General features: G+C 45.2%; 1 protein-coding gene across 6 annotated transcripts in view; it reads right to left on the reverse strand.

Moving 5' to 3' along the window:
• Nucleotides 1-13508, reverse strand: part of smarca2 (SWI/SNF related, matrix associated, actin dependent regulator of chromatin, subfamily a, member 2) — a 214611-nt gene extending 201103 nt beyond the window's left edge. For 5 of the 6 annotated variants that reach the window (XM_052479896.1, XM_052479899.1, XM_052479898.1 and 2 more), the window contains exons 1-5: nt 13359-13508; nt 11364-11566; nt 11057-11189; nt 5748-6116; nt 229-324 (exon numbers count right to left, since the gene is read on the reverse strand). In XM_052479896.1, the coding sequence (XP_052335856.1) occupies nt 229-324; nt 5748-6116; nt 11057-11189; nt 11364-11546 (781 nt within the window). In that variant the 5' untranslated portion in view covers nt 11547-11566; nt 13359-13508. The remainder of the gene's footprint in view (nt 1-228; nt 325-5747; nt 6117-11056; nt 11190-11363; nt 11567-13358) is intronic. The other variant, XM_052479900.1, reaches the window with a different exon arrangement.
• Between the last annotated feature and the right edge of the window lie 8112 nt (nt 13509-21620).

A 21620-nucleotide genomic window follows, 5' to 3' on the forward strand; every position in this document is an offset into this window, starting at 1 on the left:
CATCCAGACGCTGAACTTGAAGAATTTATGACATTTCTTTTTCCAATTATGGATAAACATGTACCTGTAAACATGTACCTGTTAAGAAACTGACTGTTAGACCTGTTAAGGCTCCATTGATGAGGAATTGCCAGACTAACCTTCAGACCAGGGTCTGGTTTAAGATTAACTGAGTCAGACTAACCTTCAGACCAGGGTCTGGTTTAGGATTAACTGAGTCAGACTAACCTTCAGGCCAGGGTTTGGGTCCGTGTGTCTGATTTTGTCCTGGCATAGTGATGGTGGGACCAGGGCCTGACTGAGGGCCAGACATAGAGGACATACCTGACAACACAACACAGTTAAATAATGAGCATAACTGGCAACACAACAGTTAAATAATGGGTATAACTTGCAACTCAAAGTTTGACAATGTCATTGTGTACCACCTGGTACCACTTGTAAAAACAGTTAAGATGATGGATGACAAGTAAATAGATTCCAAGGCCCAATACAAAATCGACCAGTCACTTAGATCATCGACCAGTCACTTAGTTCATCGACCACTCACTTAGATCATCGACCAGTCACTTAGATCATCGACCAGTCACTTAGATCATCGACCAGTCCCCTAGATCATCGACCAGTCCCCTAGATCATCGACCAGTCCCCTAGATCATCGACCAGTCCCCTAGATCATCGACCAGTCACTTAGATCATCGACCAGTCCCCTCGATCATCGACCAGTCACTTAGATCATCGACCAGTCACTTAGATCATCGACCAGTCAGTCACTTAGATCATCGACCAGTCCCCTCGATCATCGACCAGTCACTTAGATCATCGACCAGTCACTTAGATCATCGACCAGTCACTTAGATCATCGACCAGTCCCCTCGATCATCGACCAGTCACTTAGATCATCGACCAGTCACTTAGATCATCGACCAGTCACTTAGATCATCGACCAGTCACTTAGATCATCGACCAGTCCCCTAGATCATCGACCAGTCCCCTAGATCATCGACCAGTCCCCTAGATCATCGACCAGTCCCCTAGATCATCGACCAGTCCCCTAGATCATCGACCAGTCCCCTAGATCATCGACCAGTCACTTAGATCATCGACCAGTCCCCTCGATCATCGACCAGTCCCTTAGATCATCGACCAGTCACTTAGATCATCGCCCAGTCACTTAGATCATCGCCCAGTCACTTAGATCATCGACCAGTCACTTAGATCATCGACCAGTCCCTTAGATCATCGACCAGTCCCTTAGATCATCGACCAGTCACTTAGATCATCGCCCAGTCACTTAGATCATCGCCCAGTCACTTAGATCATCGCCCAGTCACTTAGATCATCGACCAGCTCCTTAGATCATCGACCAGTCCCCTAGATCATCGACCAGTCCCTTAGATCATCGACCAGCTCCTTAGATCATCGACCAGTCCCCTAGATCATCGACCAGTCCCTTAGATCATCGACCAGTCCTTAGATCATCGACCAGTCCCTTAGATCATCGACCAGTCCCCTAGATCCTACGCCCTATGCACTTGTGATGGATTCTCATAATCACCCCAAACAATGTTTTCCACTAGCTCAACAGCAGATTACGGACTAATATTCAACCGGCAACTTTTTCCACTTAAAATAACTAGGCTACTCTTCAGGCACCTGTCAGTCACAAAGCGAGCGATGACAGGGAAACTGCAGGTTTGACAGTCTTCTGTTGTCCCGCCTCCCAGGAACCTGTGGGCAGTGTGGTTGGTTAATTTCTTTACACAGCGGAAAGGGAGAGCATGATGCTCCTTCACGGTCTCTGTGAGTGAGTTTCAGGGCTCGACAGTGTGACCATTTTACTCACATTTGTGCCTAAAAACAGATCTGTGTGAACTGAAAAGTTAATTATGAGCACGTGTGAGTTGTGATTTATAGCAACAAAAAAATCCTGCAGGAGCTATTTTGATGATTATGCCTGGCTCGCAGTCGGCATCCAATTCATCCCAAAGGTGTTCGATGGGGTTGAGGTCAGAGCTCTGTGCAGGCCAGTCAAGTTCTTCCACACCAATCTCGACAAACCATTTCTGTATGGACATCGCTTTGGGCACAGGGGCATTGTCATGCTGAAACAGAAAGGGTCTTCCCCAAACTGTTGCCACAAAGTTGGAAGCACAGAATTGTCCAGAATGTCATTGTATGCTGTAGCGTTAAGATTTCCCTTCACTGGAATTAAGGGGCCCGAACCATGACAAAACAGTCCCAGACCATTATTCCTCCTCCACCAGACTTTACAGTTGGCACTATGCATTGGGACAGGTAGTGTTCTCCTAACATCCACCAAATGAAGATTCTTCCTTCGTACTGCCAGAAGGTGAAGCGTGATTCATCACTCCAGAGAATGCGTTTTCACTGCTCCAGAGTTCAATGGCTGTGAGCTTTACACCAGTCCAGCTGACGCTTGGCATTGCACATGGTTATCTTAGGCTTGTGTGCGGTCGCTTGGTCATGGAAATTAATTTCATGAAGCTCCCGACTAACAGTTCTTGTGCTGACGTTGCTTCCAGAGGCAGTTTGGAACTCGGTAGTGAGTGTTGCAACCGAGGACAGATGATTTTTATGCACTATGTGCTTCAACACTCGGCGGTCCTGTTCTGTGAGTTTGTGTGGTCTACCACTTCATGGCTGAGGCGTTGTTGCGCCTAGACATTTCCATTTCCCAATATTTTTTGGTTTTACCTTTATTTAACCAGGCAAGTCAGTTAAGAACAAATTCTTATTTTCAATGACGGCCTAGGAACAGTGGTCGTGGTCCTTCTGTGGCTCAGTTGGTAGAGCATGGCGCTTGTAACGCCAGGGTAGTGGGTTCGATTCCCGGGACCACCCATACGTAGAATGTATGCACACATGACTGTAAGTCGCTTTGGATAAAAGCGTCAGCTAAATGGCATATATTATTATTATTATATATAACAGTGGGTTAACTGCCTGTTCAGGGGCAGAACGACAGATTTGTACCTTGTCAGCTCGGGGGTTTTGAACTCGCAACCTTCCGGTTACTAGTCCAACGCTCTAACCACTAGGCTACCCTGCCGCCGCGACAGCACTTACAGTTGACCGGGGCATCTCTAGCAGAGCAGAAATGTGAAGAACTGAGTTGTTGGGAAGGTGGCATCCTATGACGGTGCCAAGTTGAAAGTCACTGAGCTTTTCAGTAAGGCCCATTCTACTGTCAATGTTTGTCTATGGAGATCGCATGGCTGGGTGCCTGATTGTATAGACCTGTCAGCAATGGGTGTGGTTGAAATAGCAGAACCAACTCATTTAAAGGTGTGTCCACATATGTTTTTATATACACCACTGGTCAAAAGTTTTAGAACACCAAGGGGTTTTCTTTATTTTTACTATTTTCTACATTGTAGAAAGTCATCAAAACTATGAAATAACACGTGGAATAATTTAGTGATCAAAAGGGCCCAGAAGTGGTTTTAGGTGAACTTCCCCTTTAAGATTATATTCTGCCAACTATGTGAATCCAACCTGTATTTTCACTACTGGGCTGCATTCTCCTGGGTCAGATCTTTAAAAGTTTGGGGTACATTCGGGTACCTGTTTGGGGTACTTTGGGGTTGTTTGGGTACCTGTTTGGAGTACTTTGGGGTTGTCTGGTGTACCTGTTTGGAGTACCTGTTTGGGGTTGTTTGGGTACCTGTTTGGAGTACTTTGGGGTTGTTTGGGTACCTGTTTGGAGTACTTTGGGGTTGTTTGGGTACCTGTTTGGGGTGCTTTGGGGTTGTTTGGGTACCTGTTTGGAGTACTTTGGGGTTGTTTGGGTACCTGTTTGGAGTACTTTGGGGTTGTTTGGGTACCTGTTTGGGGTGCTTTGGGGTTGTTTGGGTACCTGTTTGGAGTACTTTGGGGTTGTCTGGTGTACCTGTTTGGAGTACCTGTTTGGAGTACTTTGGGGTTGTTTGGGTACCTGTTTGGGGTGCTTTGGGGTTGTCTGGTGTACCTGTTTGGAGTACTTTGGGGTTGTTTGGGTACCTGTTTGGAGTACTTTGGGGTTGTTTGGGTACCTGTTTGGAGTACTTTGGGGTTGTCTGGGTACCTGTTTGGAGTACCTGTTTTGGGTGCTTTGGGGTTGTTTGGAGTACCTGTTTGGAGTACCTGTTTTGAGTACTTTGGGGTTGTCTGGGTACCTGTTTGGGTACCTGTTTGGAGTACCTATTTGGGGTGCTTTGGGGTTGTTTGGAGTACCTGTTTGGGGTGCTTTGGGGTTGTTTGGGTACCTGTTTGGAGTACCTGTTTGGGGTGCTTTGGGGTTGTTTGGAGTACCTGTTTGGGGTGCTTTGGGGTTGTTTGGGTACCTGTTTGGGGTGCTTTGGGGTTGTTTGGGTACCTGTTTGGGTACCTGTTTGGGGTGCTTTGAGGTTGTTTGGGTACCTGTTTGGGGTTGTTTGGGTACATGTTTGGAGTACTTTGGGGTTGTCTGGGTACCTGTTTGGAGTACCTGTTTGGGGTGCTTTGGGGTTGTTTGGAGTACCTGTTTGGGGTGCTTTGGGGTTGTTTGGGTACCTGTTTGGGTACCTGTTTGGGGTGCTTTGGGGTTGTTTGGGTACCTGTTTGGGTACCTGTTTGGGGTGCTTTGAGGTTGTTTGGGTACCTGTTTGGGGTTGTTTGGGTACCTGTTTGGAGTACTTTGGGGTTGTCTGGGTACCTGTTTGGAGTACCTGTTTGGGGTGCTTTGGGGTTGTTTGGAGTACCTGTTTGGAGTACCTGTTTGGAGTACTTTGGGGTTGTCTGGGTACCTGTTTGGGTACCTGTTTGGGGTGCTTTGAGGTTGTTTGGGTACCTGTTTGGGGTTGTTTGGGTACATGTTTGGAGTACTTTGGGGTTGTCTGGGTACCTGTTTGGAGTACCTGTTTGGGGTGCTTTGGGGTTGTTTGGAGTACCTGTTTGGGGTGCTTTGGGGTTGTTTGGGTACCTGTTTGGGTACCTGTTTGGGGTGCTTTGGGGTTGTTTGGGTACCTGTTTGGGTACCTGTTTGGGGTGCTTTGAGGTTGTTTGGGTACCTGTTTGGGGTTGTTTGGGTACCTGTTTGGAGTACTTTGGGGTTGTCTGGGTACCTGTTTGGAGTACCTGTTTGGGGTGCTTTGGGGTTGTTTGGAGTACCTGTTTGGAGTACCTGTTTGGAGTACTTTGGGGTTGTCTGGGTACCTGTTTGGAGTACCTGTTTGGGGTGCTTTGGGGTTGTTTGGAGTACCTGTTTGGAGTACCTGTTTTGAGTACTTTGGGGTTGTCTGGGTACCTGTTTGGGTACCTGTTTGGAGTACCTATTTGGGGTGCTTTGGGGTTGTTTGGGTACCTGTTTGGAGTACCTGTTTGGGGTGCTTTGGGGTTGTTTGGGTACCTGTTTGGGTACCTGTTTGGGGTGCTTTGGGGTTGTTTGGGTACCTGTTTGGGTACCTGTTTGGGGTGCTTTGAGGTTGTTTGGGTACCTGTTTGGGGTTGTTTGGGTACCTGTTTGGAGTACTTTGGGGTACCTGTTTGGTGTTGTTTAGGGTTGTTTGGGGTGATTAGTAGGACCCCTTGTGATGATCTGAGTGGATTTGATTAGCCTAAGCAATATGGTGAAACTTCCACCTAGCCTGTCAAGAGGTCTAGGTGGAGCTGTTGCTATATTACTAACACCTGTCAATACCTCTCAGATCTCCACAAGTGCATAGGGTCTAGGGCTCCATTTGGAATTGGCCCTAAGTGTCACCTACCAGGAGGCCTGCTGTAGGGGCTGCCAGTACTCGGCTGCTGCTGCTGTTGTTGCTGCATGGTGGGCAGACTCCTCTTGCCCTGGACCGCCAGCTGGAGGTTTTCAGGAAGCGGTTGGCCCCGCCCCAGAATCTTATAGGCCAGGATCTGGGCCCGGAGTTGCTGTAATTGGACAGGGCTGAAGGAGGAGCAGCCACGACCAAGAGGCCCCTGTGGACCCATGGCTGACTGGGGGTCCATCTGGGGTATCATGGAGCCCGACGGGACAGGGGACATCTGAGGGGGCATGGGAGGCGTAGGGCCGCCCCTGGATAGGGGGCTGGAAGCGTGCTCTGGGACACCCAGGGGGGAGGGTTGTGGGGGCATGTAGCCTACAGGAGAGACAACAGTATGTTGATTATACATCAGGTATGTGTGTTATACATCAGGTATGTGTTTTATACATCAGGTATGTGTGTTATAGATTATACATCAGGTATGTGTTTTGTACTGTATATTATACATCAGGTATGTGTTTTGTACTGTAGATTATACATCAGGTATGTGTGTTATACATCAGGTATGTGTTTTGTACTGTAGATTATACATCAGGTATGTGTGTTGTACTGTAGATTATACATCAGGTATGTGTTTTGTACTGTATATTATACATCAGGTATGTGTTTTATAGATTATACATCAGGTATGTGTTTTGTACTGTAGATTATACATCAGGTATGTGTTTTGTACTGTAGATTATACATCAGGTATGTGTTTTGTACTGTAGATTATACATCAGGTATGTGTTTTGTACTGTAGATTATACATCAGGTATGTGTTTTGTACTGTAGATTATACATCAGGTATGTGTTTTGTACTGTAGATTATACATCAGGTATGTGTTTTGTACTGTAGATTATACATCAGGTATGTGTGCTATACATCAGGTATGTGTGCTATATGTGTGTTAAACATTAGACCTCAGATGTGTGAGCTAAATATTAGAAAATATAAAGAAGGACGTGGATCAATGTGTTGGTGATAGTAAATGAGGCAACAGAGCAAATAGAGGAGACTAAACTGCTTGGTGTAACACTGGACTGTAAAACTGTCAAAACATATTGATGCAATGGTAGCTAAAATAGGGAGAAGTCTGTCAGTAATAAAGTGCTGCTCTGCTTTCTTGACATCACAATCAATTAAACAAGTCCTATAGGCCTTAGTTTCATCACACCTGGACTACTGCCCAGGGACATAAACATAGGTCAATTACAGTTGGACCAGAACAGAGCAGCACAGCTGACCCTTAAATGTACAGAGGGCTAATATCAATAACATGCATGTCAATCTCTCCTGACTCAAAGTCGAGAGATTGACTGCATCATTACTTGTCTTTGAGAGGTATTGCTGTATTGAAAACACCAAACTCTCTGTTCAAACAGCTAACACACACTCAGACACCCAAGACATGCCACCAGATGTCTCTTCACAGTCCCCAAGTCCAGAACAGACTCTGGGAAGCACACAGTACTACAGAGAGCCATGACTACATGGAACTGTCTTCCACATCAGTTACCTAAGCTAGCAGTAAAATCAGTACTACACAGAGCCATGACTACATGGAACTGTCTTCCACATCAGTTACCTAAGATAGCAGTAAAATCAGTACTACACAGAGCCATGACTACATGGAACTGTCTTCCACATAAGATAACCCAAGCTAGCAGTAAAATCAGTACTACACAGAGCCATGACTACATGGAACTGTCTTCCACATCAGTTACCTAAGATAGCAGTAAAATCAGTACTACACAGAGCCATGACTACATGGAACTGTCTTCCACATCAGTTACCTAAGATAGCAGTAAAATCTAAAAAACAAACACACAGATAAAACACCTCACGGCACAACGCAGACTGTGACAACACACACACACACACACACACACACACACACACACATTATAATATTGTACACTAGCTCCACCCCGCCCTACGGGTGGTAACTCATTGGATCTGAATAATTGTATTCAATACAACTCAACCTTTGAGGACTACAACCATATAAATACAATGTATTTATGCCTATTAATAAACCATTGTAAACTTCCTGTCCATGGTTATTTTGTTCACTGCTTACTGTCAATTTCTCACTGTCACCCTACGTTCACACATTGATTTCATACAGAAAAATGCCAACTAGGGCCATGTAAATAATTGTTAGGCTACTCATTTAGAATCCACCGGTGGCACCTTGTGTGACCATAAGTTTGTGTGAGACCGGGCACAGTAAAATAATTTGGTTGCAAAAGTTACTGGTCTGCCATACACCTTAGAAGGCCATTCATCACACCTAAGTGATAATGCCCAAGAAGCCAATATTTGGCAGATATATTGGCACAGGATTTGTCAAGGGCTGTCAAATCGTGCCAATATAACCTCCAAACAACAGCTTCAAGGGAATAATTAGATCAAATCACATTTTATTTGTCAAATGCGCTGAATACAACAGGTGTAGTAGACCTTACAGTGAAAAACTTACATACAAGCCCTTAACCAACAATGAAGTTAACAAAATTAACTGGGCTCCTGACACCACCCTTCCCCTAACTGGGCTCCTGACCACCACCCCTCCCCTAACTGGGCTCCTGACCACCACCCCTGAACTAACTGGGATCCTGACTACCACCCCTCAACTAACTGGGATCCTGACCACCACCCCTCAACTAACTGGGATCCTGACTACCACCCCTCAACTAACTGGGATCCTGACTACCACCCCTCAACTAACTGGGATCCTGACTACCACCCCTCAACTAACTGGGATCCTGACTACCACCCTCAACTAACTGGGATCCTGACTACCACCCCTCAACTAACTGGGATCCTGACTACCACCCCTCAACTAACTGGGATCCTGACTACCACCCCTCAACTAACTGGGATCCTGACTACCACCCCTCAACTAACTGGGATCCTGACTACCACCCCTCAACTAACTGGGATCCTGACTACCACCCCTCAACTAACTGGGATCCTGACTACCACCCCTCAACTAACTGGGATCCTGACTACCACCCCTCAACTAACTGGGATCCTGACTACCACCCCTCAACTAACTGGGATCCTGACTACCACCACTCAACTAACTGGGATCCTGACTACCACCCCTCAACTAACTGGGATCCTGACTACCACCCCTCAAATAACTGTGATCCTGACTACCACCACTCAACTAACTGGGATCCTGAATACCACCCCTCAACTAACCCTACCGCCCCTCCTCTAACCCTACCACCCCTCCTCTAACCCTACCACCCCTCCTCTAACCCTACCACCCCTCTCCCAACTGGGCTCCTGACTACCACCCCTCCCCAAACTGGGCTCCTGACTACCACCCATCCCCTAACCCTACCACCCCTAACCCTACCACCCCTCCCCCAACTGGGCTCCTGACTACCACCCCTCCCCTAACCCTACTACCCCTCCCCTAACCCTACCACCCCTCCCCTAACCCTACTACCCCTCCCCTAACCCTAACACCCCTCCCCTAACCCTAACACCCCTCCCCACCCTAACCCTAACACCCCTCCCCTAACCCCCTCCCTAACTGGGCTCCCGACTACCACCCCTCCCCCAACTGGGCTCCTGACTACCACCCCTCCCCTAACCCTACCACCCCTCTCTCAACTGGGCTCCTGACTACCACCCCTCCCCTAACCCTACCGCCCCTAACCCTACCACCCCTAACCCTACCACCCCTCCCCCAACTGGGCTCCTGACTACCACCCCTCCCCTAACCCTACCGCCCCTCCCCTAACCCTACCATCCCTCCCCTAACCCTACTACCCCTCCCCTAACCCTAACACCCCTCCCCTAACTGGGCTCCCGACTACCACCCCTCCCCAACTGGGCTCCTGACTACCACCCCTCCCCAAACCTTACCCCCCTCCCCCATAACCCTACCGCCCCTCCCCTAACCCTACCACCCCTCCCCTAACCCTACCGCCACTCCCCTAACCCTACCGCCACTCCCCTAACCCTACCGCCCCTCCCCTAACCCTACCACCCCTCCCCAACTGGGCTCCTGACTACCACCCTCCCAAACCCTACCACCCCTAACCCTACCACCCCTCCCCCAACTGGGCTCCTGACTACCACCCCTCCCCCTACTACCCTCCCCTAACCCTACCACCCCTCCCTAACCCTACCACCCCCCCTAACCCTACCGCCCCTCCCCTAACCCTACCACCCCTCCCCAACTGGGCTCCTGACTACCACCCCTCCCTAACCCTATCACCCCTCCCCTAACACCCCTCCCCTAACCCTACCACCCTCCCCTAACCCTATCACCCCTCCCCTAACCCTAACACCCCTCCCCTAACCCCCTCCACTAACCGAGCGGCGCAGCGGTCTAAGGCACTGCATCGCAGCGCTAGAGGTGTCACACCCTCAATGTAATTATACATATTCTGTTTTACAGAAAGTGAATAGATCAATTGATAACGACAAAGTCACATGTTGTATAAGATTACTTCCCAAGGAAAGTCTAATTTCTTTGACTCCTTGACTTTAGCTCAGCTTCTGAATGTCATAGAGACAAACCAAAGACACGCTTCAAAGTCAGGTATTCCTCTGACATTTTACAGCTTTTTTCTAAACTAAAGCAATGCAGATTTATGCATTTTTTTATTGGTATAAAAAAAAAAGCAAATTGTTTTAAAAAATTATATATATATATATATATATATATATACACATACACACACATGTACACTTGAGTGTACAAATCATTAAGAACACCCGCTCTTTCCATGACAGACTGACCAGACGAATCCAGGTGAAAGCTATGAGCCCTTACTGATGTCACTTGTTAAATCCACTTCAATCAGTGTAGATGAAGAGGAGACAGGTTAAAGGATTTTAAGCATTGAGACATGGATTGTTTGTGTGCCATTCAGAGGGTGAATGGGCAAGAAAAAAGATGTACCTGCCTTTGAACGGCAAAAGGGGGAAGCACCGGTTTGAGTGTGTCAAGAACTGCAACGCTGCTGGGTTTTTCACTCTCAACAGTTTCCTTTGTGTATCAAGAATGGTCCACCACCCAAATGACATCCAGCAAACTTGACAACTGTGGGAAGCATAGGAGTCAACATGGGTCAGCATCCATATGAAATGCTTTCGACACCTTGTAGAACAAATTGATGCTGTTCTGAGGGCAACGGGGGGTGCAACTCCATATTAGGAAGGTGTTCCTAATGCTTTGTACACTCAGTGTATATAGCTTTCTTCATTACTGTATTTGCTGTGCTGTGTTTTGTCGCTGTGTTACCTTGGTTGATGTGCTGGTCCAGAGGGCTCTGTGAAGGGCCCATTCCGCTGTGTAGTGCCCTCATCCCAACTCCCTTCATCTGGCCATAGTTCGTCTCATCTCCCATCCCCTTCTCATCAACGCCCTCCATCGGCTGGAAACACATTCACATCAACCTGGGATACTGTGGCTCGCCTTTAGTGAAGTGCATAGCGCACATATCATACAATTACATATAGTCAGTCAATAGGATATCTGTGGCATATTTTATATACTGTATCATACAGAAACTTCAGCACTGTGGGTGTGTTGTAGCGTTGAGGATTACCTGGTGCATGGGGAGCATGGTGTCCTGAAGGTAGTCCCCAGCCCCCTGCCCCTGTAGGCTGGGGGGTCCGCTGGGGGGTCCGGAGCTAGGGGAGGGGCCTGGTCCTGGGGACCGGCCTGGGCACGGAGAGGGACCCGGGTGGGGCTGGGACATACCACCCGCATGCTCCGTAGGGGTGGACATCTACTGATCTACTGGCTGAACTACACCGGAGAGGAGGAAGTTTAGTCATTACATTTATTTCATTATTTTGTTGTTATTCATTTGTTTATTATTGATAAACCACATATAAATGTTTTTTACTTTCTGTAAGTCCGCTTGATATTTCAGACACTAATCATTATTGGTAAAAGACATCAAATAATAGGCTATACATCAAAATAGGTCACTACACATCATAGGATGAGTATTTCTAATAAAACAAGTGTGCATTTTTAGATGATACGACTAACCAGTGTGGAGCAATTCCACAGTAACAGAATGATGCTGAAACTCAGATTTTTCACTTCAAATGTATGTCAAACAATTGCAACGTTAAACAAACCATACAACTCTATGCACAAGGATTACATTTAACATTTTCCACTGTTAAAAGTAGTGCCATCATTCTGTTTACAAATGGAGCAAATGTAACTCAAAGTCTGTTCAAGAACGTTGAACAACATTTTAGGGAAACGAGTAGTTCAGTACAAACCGTAACACAACATAGCAAACGTTTCATGGAAGTGAACTGACTATGTAGTTGTTTGGGGTCAGACCAAGCCCCCAGCGGTGTTCAAGTAAATGCGTTTTTGGAAAATGTGCCCTGGAAATTGTTAAAAGTAGTCCTTGTGCATACACTGGTATAGTTTGTTTAACTTTGAAATCATTGGTTTTGTTTACATCATTCTGTTACAGAGTGGAATGGCCCTGTGATAAAAAATAAAAACGGGTAGGAAAACACAGCGTTTGAAACAGCCGAAGCAGAGTAGCGGAGCGTCTACATTTGCATAAAAATGTCCTGATTTAACCCAACACGCCTCCTCCCAGCTGACTGACCTGTCAACACGTGCATATGCGAAGTGTTTCATTAAGATCAAGGGAAGGTGTAGTTAGATAAATATCTTTATTTAATTTACTGTAGCGACGCATATTACCCGCATAACTGGATTATCGAATGTGTGAGCTTTAATGGCGCATAGTTTCGTCAATTTCAACCAAAATTGCTTTGTTTAGTAGCTTAGTGAAGCAAACCAGATTACGCATACGTCTAAGTCACCTAAACAACGTAGAGGCTTTACACAAGACAATACAAATGGCGAAGATAACGGTTTGGCATGTTTTTTTTTTATCACATGCTGAAAACGAGGATGGTCGAGCTGAGCTGTCATTTCCTGACCAAAAATGTAATCTGAAAGCAGGCCTCAACTTTTGCAGGTCTGTCAACGCTGTTGCAAAGTAGCTATTTATTTCTTTCATAAACATTTGTCATCTCAACTCGCAAAAAAAAAACAAAAAAAAAAGGTGTCTATGTTAATACGCGGATGCATGAAATGATGGCAAAGCATTTACGTTCTTGCTAAAAACGGATCAAATCGTGTACAGATGTTGGGGCACGAGCTGATTGGATCCTTCCCTGAACGACCGTTGCTTAACTTCTAACATGGTGGCCGTCGCTATCAAACCAAAATAAACCGTCAGGGACGGGAAATAAAAGTTGACATGTGAAATGTGATCACGCAGAATAAATTACATTTATTAGGATTTACTAAGCTGTTTTTTTTTAACCCCCCTCTCCCCAACTCATGATATAAAAAACGGATAATTCAACAGAACGAATAGTGGCTAACGGTAGTTAACAGTAGCTAGCTAAGTTAGCTCGCTAGCAAAAGCATGCCACCAACTTCACATCAAATGTACTGTAACCTACTACTAACAAGCTAGCTAGCAACGTAACGGCCAGTAAACATTCGGTATAACTATTTGTCAAATACAGTAAACTTGAACTCTATTTACCTTACGGTAGACTAAACGGAATTCAGTCTAATATATATATATATTTCTGCTTTAAAATATGACTGCCATCTGTACGGTCCCTCCCTCTCTGTTTTTTTTTGACGTCTCAAGTTCAGGCTCTTTTGATTTGCCGAGACCGCATGAAAATGCCACCAAACTGTAAAATGATTGGTTAAAGAATACATCAGTTATTACTTTCTCCGTTCTAAGGCGGGACTAATGTTCAGAAATCACTGAGAAAAAAAAGTGTCTTCGTGCGTGTGGAAAACTAGTTATTACAATGCCCGCTCTGACAAAGTTTCCAATGTAATGTTACAAAACATGCCAAATAAATACATCGAAATTAAATAGAAAACGTGCTCCTCTCGAACCACGTCATTCACTATTACAAAGGCTGTGTAGCTTTGTCTATTCCTTGACTTTCCCGAAGGAGCTGTGCTGTGTGCATGTACCATTGCAAAAGCCACTGATAATTATATGTAAGTCTAGACATCTTTCTGTTGTTGTTTCTTTTTGTAAAACTACATATCCCAACATTCAAATATTTGATTAAATAGGAAATTAATGTGATTATGTGGCAAATGGTGAACATGCCAGAACAGCATTATAGTATGCCTACTGTGATTATCTGGTCAAGTGTTTAGTTTTCGTTAATATAAACAAAACATCTGATAGAATATCTAGATCCAGGAGTTTTTCCTAACAACATGACCTGATGAGGGTTAACTCCTGGATAGATAGGCCTGCTATAGAGTGGTGGTCTGTAGACCTGATGAGGGTTAACTCCTGGATAGATAGGCCTGCTATAGAGTGACGGTCTGTAGACCTGATGAGGGTTAACTCCTGGATAGATAGGCCTGCTATAGAGTGGTGGTCTGTAGACCTGATGAGGGTTAACTCCTGGATAGATAGGCCTGCTATAGAGTGGTGGTCTGTAGACCTGATGAGGGTTAACTCCTGGATAGATAGGCCTGCTATAGAGTGGTGGTCTGTAGACCTGATGAGGGTTAACTCCTGGATAGATAGGCCTGCTATAGAGTGGTGGTCTGTAGACCTGATGAGGGTTAACTCCTGGATAGATAGGCCTGCTATAGAGTGACGGTCTGTAGACCTGATGAGGGTTAACTCCTGGATAGATAGGCCTGCTATAGAGAGCAAACCAGTGACCATCTGTAGATGAGCACAAATTTGTTAGAAGTGAAATTACAATATAGCTGCTCTACCACATAAAACCACTAGAGGGCAACATTGGCTAACATTTACCTGGAACTTTAGCATCAGAGTTGGGCACACACGAGGAGGCTACAGCAGGCTAGGAGGGAATTTCACCAATTACAACAAGTAGCCACCACACCATAAACAGCCTGTAAGTTAGTCCAGCTGCTGCCTCCCTAACTACCTTCCCACCTGTGTCCGCCTACCTGCCTCCCTACCTCAACCCCTGCCTCCCTCCCTACCTGCCTTCCAACCTACCAACCTACCTTCCTCCTTCCCTATCTCCCTACCTACCTGCCTCCTTTCCAGCCTGTAAGTTAGTCCAGCTGCTGCCTCCCTAACTACCTTCCCACCTGTGTCTGCCTGCCTGCTTCCCTTCCTACCTGCCTCTCTCCCTCCCTACCTGCCTGCCTCTCTACCTACCTACCTACCTACCTACCTACCTTACTTGCCTCCCTACCTGCCTGTCTTCCTCCCTCCTTACCTGCTTCCTTACCTGCTTCCCTGCCTACCTGCCTCCCTCTCTCCCTCCCTGCCTCCAAACCTACCTTCCTCCTTCCCTCCCTGTCTCCCTACCTACTTGCCAACCTACCTTCCCGCCTCCCTACCTACCTGCTTGCCATGTTGGACAGTAGAGAGAGCAACCAGAGAACTGTAAGCTCTAAACCAACATGTCATGTTTAGAGTGATGTAGTGAAACCACCATTTAAATCTCATTCAGCCTAATGAGAAGCTAAAAGGCAGGAGATGCAAATAGCCCATCAACAGGGTCGCTCACATTTGCATTCCCTGACATCAGAAACGTTGTTGATGATGTCACACAAACACATAGCTGTCTTCACAGGTGATTTATATGGTTAAACTTGAAAAGCAAACAAAAAAAATGTACCTATCTTTATTAAATATGCAGTTTTACATTTACTTAACCATGCCCACATTGAAATATATTATAGATATTATTATATATTACAGATATTTAACAGAGTAAAAAATACTTCAAGTTTGCAGTATGGTCCATGTCTCAGAAGATAAACAACAGATTCTCACCTTTTTACTGTGGTTTAATATTTGGTCCACATACCCGAAAATGTTCAAACAGAACAATATGACAGGCCTCCTGAATAGTGCAGTGGTCTAAGGCACTGCAGCACAGGCTGTGTCACAACCTGCCGTGACCGGGAGCCCCAAAGGGCGGCGCACAATTGGCCCAGCACCGTCCAGGTTAGGGGAGGGTTTGGCCGGGAGGCTTTCCTTGGCTCAGATCTATTATAATTGTGCCGGAGGGGATGGCTGCCATTTAATGGGCACCTAACCAACTGTGCTATTTTGTTTGTTTTGTCGAATTGTTTGTAACTCATTTAGTTCATAATCTCTTATGATGGAAAATAGCTTCTGGACATCAGAACAGCAAACACTCACCTCGAACTGGACAAAGATTTTTTGTTTAACGAGTCCAACGGGAATTATGTACTGCTTTGTCAAAACAAGGCCAAAATCCCTGTCTTCTCCGTGAAGAGAAGAAGAAGGAAAAGGGGAAGGAGGGTGGTGTTTCCTTGTAAGAGTTTGCAGATGAGTAGATAACCACTTCGTATTATTGGCCAACGTGCAATCATTGGAAAACAAACTGAACGATCTACAACTAAGACTATCCTACCAACGGGACATTAAAAACTGTAGTATCTTATGTTTCACCGAGACGTGGCTGAACGACGACACAAATAATATAGGAGCTGGCTGGCTTCTTCATGCATCGGCAGGACAGAGCAGCTACGTCTGGTAGGACGAGGGGAGAGGGTGTGTGTCTATTTGTCAATAACTGCTGGTGCACAATGTCTAATATTAAGAAGTCTCGAGGTCCTGCTCACCTGAGGTAGAGTACCTCATAATAACCTGTAGACCACACTATCTACCAAGAGAGTTCTCATCTATATTTTTCGTAGCCATCTATTTACCACCAAAAACCGATGCTGGCATTAAGACCACACTCAATGAGCTGTATAAGGTCATAGCTGCCACCAGAACCCTAAGGTTAAATGCATTTTACCATTTCTACCTGCAACCACCAGAGGAAAAAAATTATAGACCACCTTTTACGAAAACCCTAACCCTAACCTTTTGGTTGCAAGTCCACCACTCTAACCACTAGGCTACGCTGCCACCCTAACCCTAACCTTTCGGTTGCAAGTCCACCACTCTAACCACTAGGCTACGCTGCCACCCTAACCCTAACCTTTCGGTTGCAAGTCCACCACTCTAACCACTAGGCTACGCTGCCACCCTAACCCTAACCTTTCGGTTGCAAGTCCACCACTCTAACCACTAGGCTACGCTGCCACCCTAACCCTAACCTTTCGGTTGCAAGTCCACCACTCTAACCACTAGGCTACGCTGCCAAAAACCTTATTGCAAGTCCACCACTCTAACCACTTTACGTGCCACCCTAACCCTGCCAAGTCCACCACTCTAACCACTAGGCTACGCTGCCACCCTAACCCTAACCTGAAGTCCACCACTCTAACCACTAGGCTACGCTGCCACCCTAACCCTAACCTTTCGGTTGCAAGTCCACCACTCTAACCACTAGGCTACGCTGCCACCCTAACCCTAACCTTTCGGTTGCAAGTCCACCACTCTAACCACTAGGCTACGCTGCCACCCTAACCCTAACCTTTCGGTTGCAAGTCCACCACTCTAACCACTAGGCTACGCTGCCACCCTAACCCTAACCTTTCGGTTGCAAGTCCACCACTCTAACCACTAGGCTACCTACTGCCCCACTAAAGCAACACGTTAGAATGCTGTCCATTGACTACAGCATAGTGTTGAACGCTGAGCTAAGGATCCTGGACTATACCCCTCCCTCTGCAACAGTTAACCCACTCTTACGAGGCCGTCATTGAAAATAAGAATTTGTTCTTAACTGACTTTCCTAGTTAAATAAAGGTCAAATAAAAAATCTATATTCTATGTTCGGGAGTCATAAGTTTGAGCTTGGCGCCGTTCTTCCTCCACTTGGTCCCTCCACTGTCACTGATGTAAGTTTGGGTTTTCTTCTGCCCTGAGCTTTTGTCATCTGTTTTCAAAAGTCCCGCGCTCAGCAGGAGGAGAGGGCGGGGCTGTCTGACATCACCAGAAATTGTGATCAAACTTGAGTCATAATGTGATCTGGAATGTGTCCCAGTGATCTCTTGTTCACTTTCCTTCATGGACCTGAAAGGAAATTATTGGTATATGGAAACTTCCTCTAGTCTAGCTATCCCATGCCAATACTAATCCAATGCTCTTCTTAGGAGTAGTGAATGAGACACATTTGAATAAATCTGTCCCTTGTACTTATCTCTGAATCGCTTTATTTTAATCACTTTGAAGTGAGAATTAAACTTTCACCCATTTCCATATCAGTTAAACCAGAAAAGAACAGGTGCTCAGTCTTGCTTTCATTTTTCATTATTTATCTATGGATATCTGAGCTTTATAAATATGATTTCAGATGAGATTGTGGATAAAGAAATACACAAAACAAATGCTATCACATGGCTCATCATGAATAAAGGTAGTTTTCATTTAGCAGTAGGTTATAATCCTAGTAACATGTTACCAGATTTCCTGTTATACAATGTTCATGTATTTAGACTACAATAGACAGCAATCTCTGCTGGGATATTTTGAGTAGAATTAAACAAATTAAAGAATGTTGCTTAGATGTATAGGCGAGCCTAACTTTCTTGATTTTCTTAGTTTATGATGGAGGACTCAGCAAGATAATGACATCGGTATATATTATATAGACTACTACTATAACTACTCCGTTGACCTTAAGAATCCCATCACACCCCAGACACTCAGGGCATCTACGAACATTTGAATAATAAACCAGACAAGTAAATAAGCAAAACCCATGGCTAAACTTACTAGGACATCCCTGTCTGACAACACCCTTTCTCATATCTAACCCTAACCTCATCCTTTTATATATTGATCTAATAGACCAGGATGTACTCCAGGTTCCTGAATGTAAATGCAATCAAATAAACAGCCTTGTGAAAATGTTAATCCACTGCTTCAGAGGTTTGGTCCAGGACCGACCAGGAAGAGTCTAGCCCACAGTCCTTTGACAGTAAAAAGATTAATGGTTGTGGTTCCCATTCACCTTGAAACCCGGTGAAGGGCTAAGGACTCTTCCATGAAATTATTCAAAGTCCATTGACCCTATTAAAATTAATTGGGCAAGCAATGGCACATTAAACATGACAGACCTATTGACCTACATACCTACAGACTTATTTATTTTTTATTTATTTTATTTAACCTTTATTTAACTAGGTAAGTCAGTTCAGAACAAATTCTTATTTACAATGACGGCCTACCAGAAGGCAAAAGGCCTCCTGCGGGGACGGGGGCTGGGATTAAACATATATAAATATAGGACAAAACACACATCACAACAAGAGAGACACCATAACACTACATAAAGAGAGACCTAAGACAACAAAATAGCATGGTAACAACACAACACGACAACAACATGGCAGCAACACAACATGACAACAACATGGTAGCAACACAACATGACAACAACATGGTAGCAACACAACATGGCAGCAACACAACATGACAACAACATGGTAGCAACACAACATGACAACAACATGGTAGCAACACAACATGACAACAACATGGTAGCAACACAACATGACAACATGACAACAACATGGTAGCAACACAACATGACAACAACATGGTAGCAACACAACATGACAACAACATGGCAGCAGCACAACATGACAACAACATGGTAGCAACACAACATGACAACAACATGGTAGCAACACAACATGACAACAACATGGTAGCAACACAACATGGCAGCAGCACAACATGGCAGCAGCACAACATGACAACAACATGGTAGCAACACAACATGACAACAACATGGTAGCAACACAACATGACAACAACATGGTAGCAACACAACATGACAACAACATGGTAGCAACACAACATGGCAGCAGCACAACATGGCAGCAACACAACATGGCAGCAACACAACATGACAACAACACAATATGACAACAACATGGTAGCAACACAGCATGGTAGCAACATGGTAGAAACACAACATGACAACAACATGGTAGCAACACAACATGGTAGCAACACAGCATGGTAGCAACACAACATGACAACAACATGGTAGCAACACAACATGGCAGCAGCACAACATGGTAGCAGCACAACATGGTAGCAACACAGCATGGTAGCAACACAGCATGGTAGCAACACAACATGACAACAACATGGTAGCAACACAACATGGTAGCAACACAACATGACACCAACATGGTAGCAACACAACATGGTAGCAACACAGCATGGTAGCAACACAACATGACAACAACATGGTAGCAACACAGCATGGTAGCAACACAACATGACAACAACATGGTAGCAACACAACATGACAACAACAGGGTAGCAGCACAACATGGTAGCAACACAACATGACAACAACATGGTAGCAACACAACATGGTAGCAACACAGCATATATATGCCATTTAGCAGACGCTTTTATCCAAAGCATGGTAGCAACACAACATGACAACAACATGGTAGCAACACAACATGGTAGAAACATGGTAGCAACACAACATGGTAGCAACACAGCATGGTAGCAACACAATATGACAACAACATGGTAGCAACACAACATGGTAGCAACACAATATGACAACAACATGGTAGCAACACAACATGACAACAACACAACATGACAACAACATGGTAGCAACACAACATGGTAGCAGCAGAAAACATGGTACAAACATTATTGGGCTCAGACAACAGCACAAAGGGAAAGAAGGTAGAGACAACAATACATCATGAAAAGCAGCCACAACTATCATTAAGACCTATAGACCTACAGGCTACTAGACCTATAGACTTACAGGATTATAGACTTACAGGCTACTAGACCTATAGACCTATAGACTTACAGTATACTAGACCTATAGACTTACAGGATTATAGACTTACAGGCTACTAGACCTATAGACCTATAGATTTACAGGATTATAGACTTACAGGCTACTAGACCTATAGACCTATAGACCTATAGACCTACAGGCTACTAGACCTATAGACTTACAGTATACTAGACCTATAGACCTATAGACCTACAGGCTACTAGACCTATAGACTTACAGGCTACTAGACCTATAGACTTACAGTATACTAGACCTATAGACCTATAGACTTGCAGTATACTAGACCTATAGACTTACAGTATACTAGACCTATAGACCTATAGACCTATAGACTTACAGTATACTAGACCTATAGACCTATAGACCTATAGACCTACAGGCTACTAGACCTATAGACCTATAGACTTACAGTATACTAGACCTATAGACTTACAGTATACTAGACCTATAGACCTACAGACCTATAGACTTGCAGTATACTAGACCTATAGACCTACAGGATTATAGACTTACAGGCTACTAGACCTATAGACCTATAGACTTACAGTACACTAGACCTATAGACTTACAGTATACTAGACCTATAGGTCGACGACATCCAATCCTCGTTTGCTAAGTCAAACGGCACCGCTGGTTCTGCTCACACTGCCCTAACCTGTGCTCTGACCTCTTTCTCCCCTCTCTCTCCAGATGAAATCTTGCGTCTTGTGACGGCCGGCCGCCCAACAACCTGCCCGCTTGACCCTATCCCCTCCTCTCTTCTCCAGACCATTTCCGGAGACCTTCTCCCTTACCTCACCTCGCTCATCAACTCATCCCTGACCGCTGGCTACGTCCCTTCCGTCCTCAAGAGAGCGAGAGTTGCACCCCTTCTGAAAAAACCTACACTCAATCCCTCCGATGTCAACAACTACAGACCAGTATCCCTTCTTTCTTTTCTTTCCAAAACTCTTGAACGTGCCGTCCTTGGCCAGCTCTCCCGCTATCTCTCTCTGAATGACCTTCTTGATCCAAATCAGTCAGGTTTCAAGACTAGTCATTCAACTGAGACTGCTCTTCTC

Source organism: Oncorhynchus keta, chromosome 25 (assembly GCF_023373465.1).
Source record: "Oncorhynchus keta strain PuntledgeMale-10-30-2019 chromosome 25, Oket_V2, whole genome shotgun sequence".
NCBI lineage: Eukaryota > Metazoa > Chordata > Actinopteri > Salmoniformes > Salmonidae > Oncorhynchus > Oncorhynchus keta.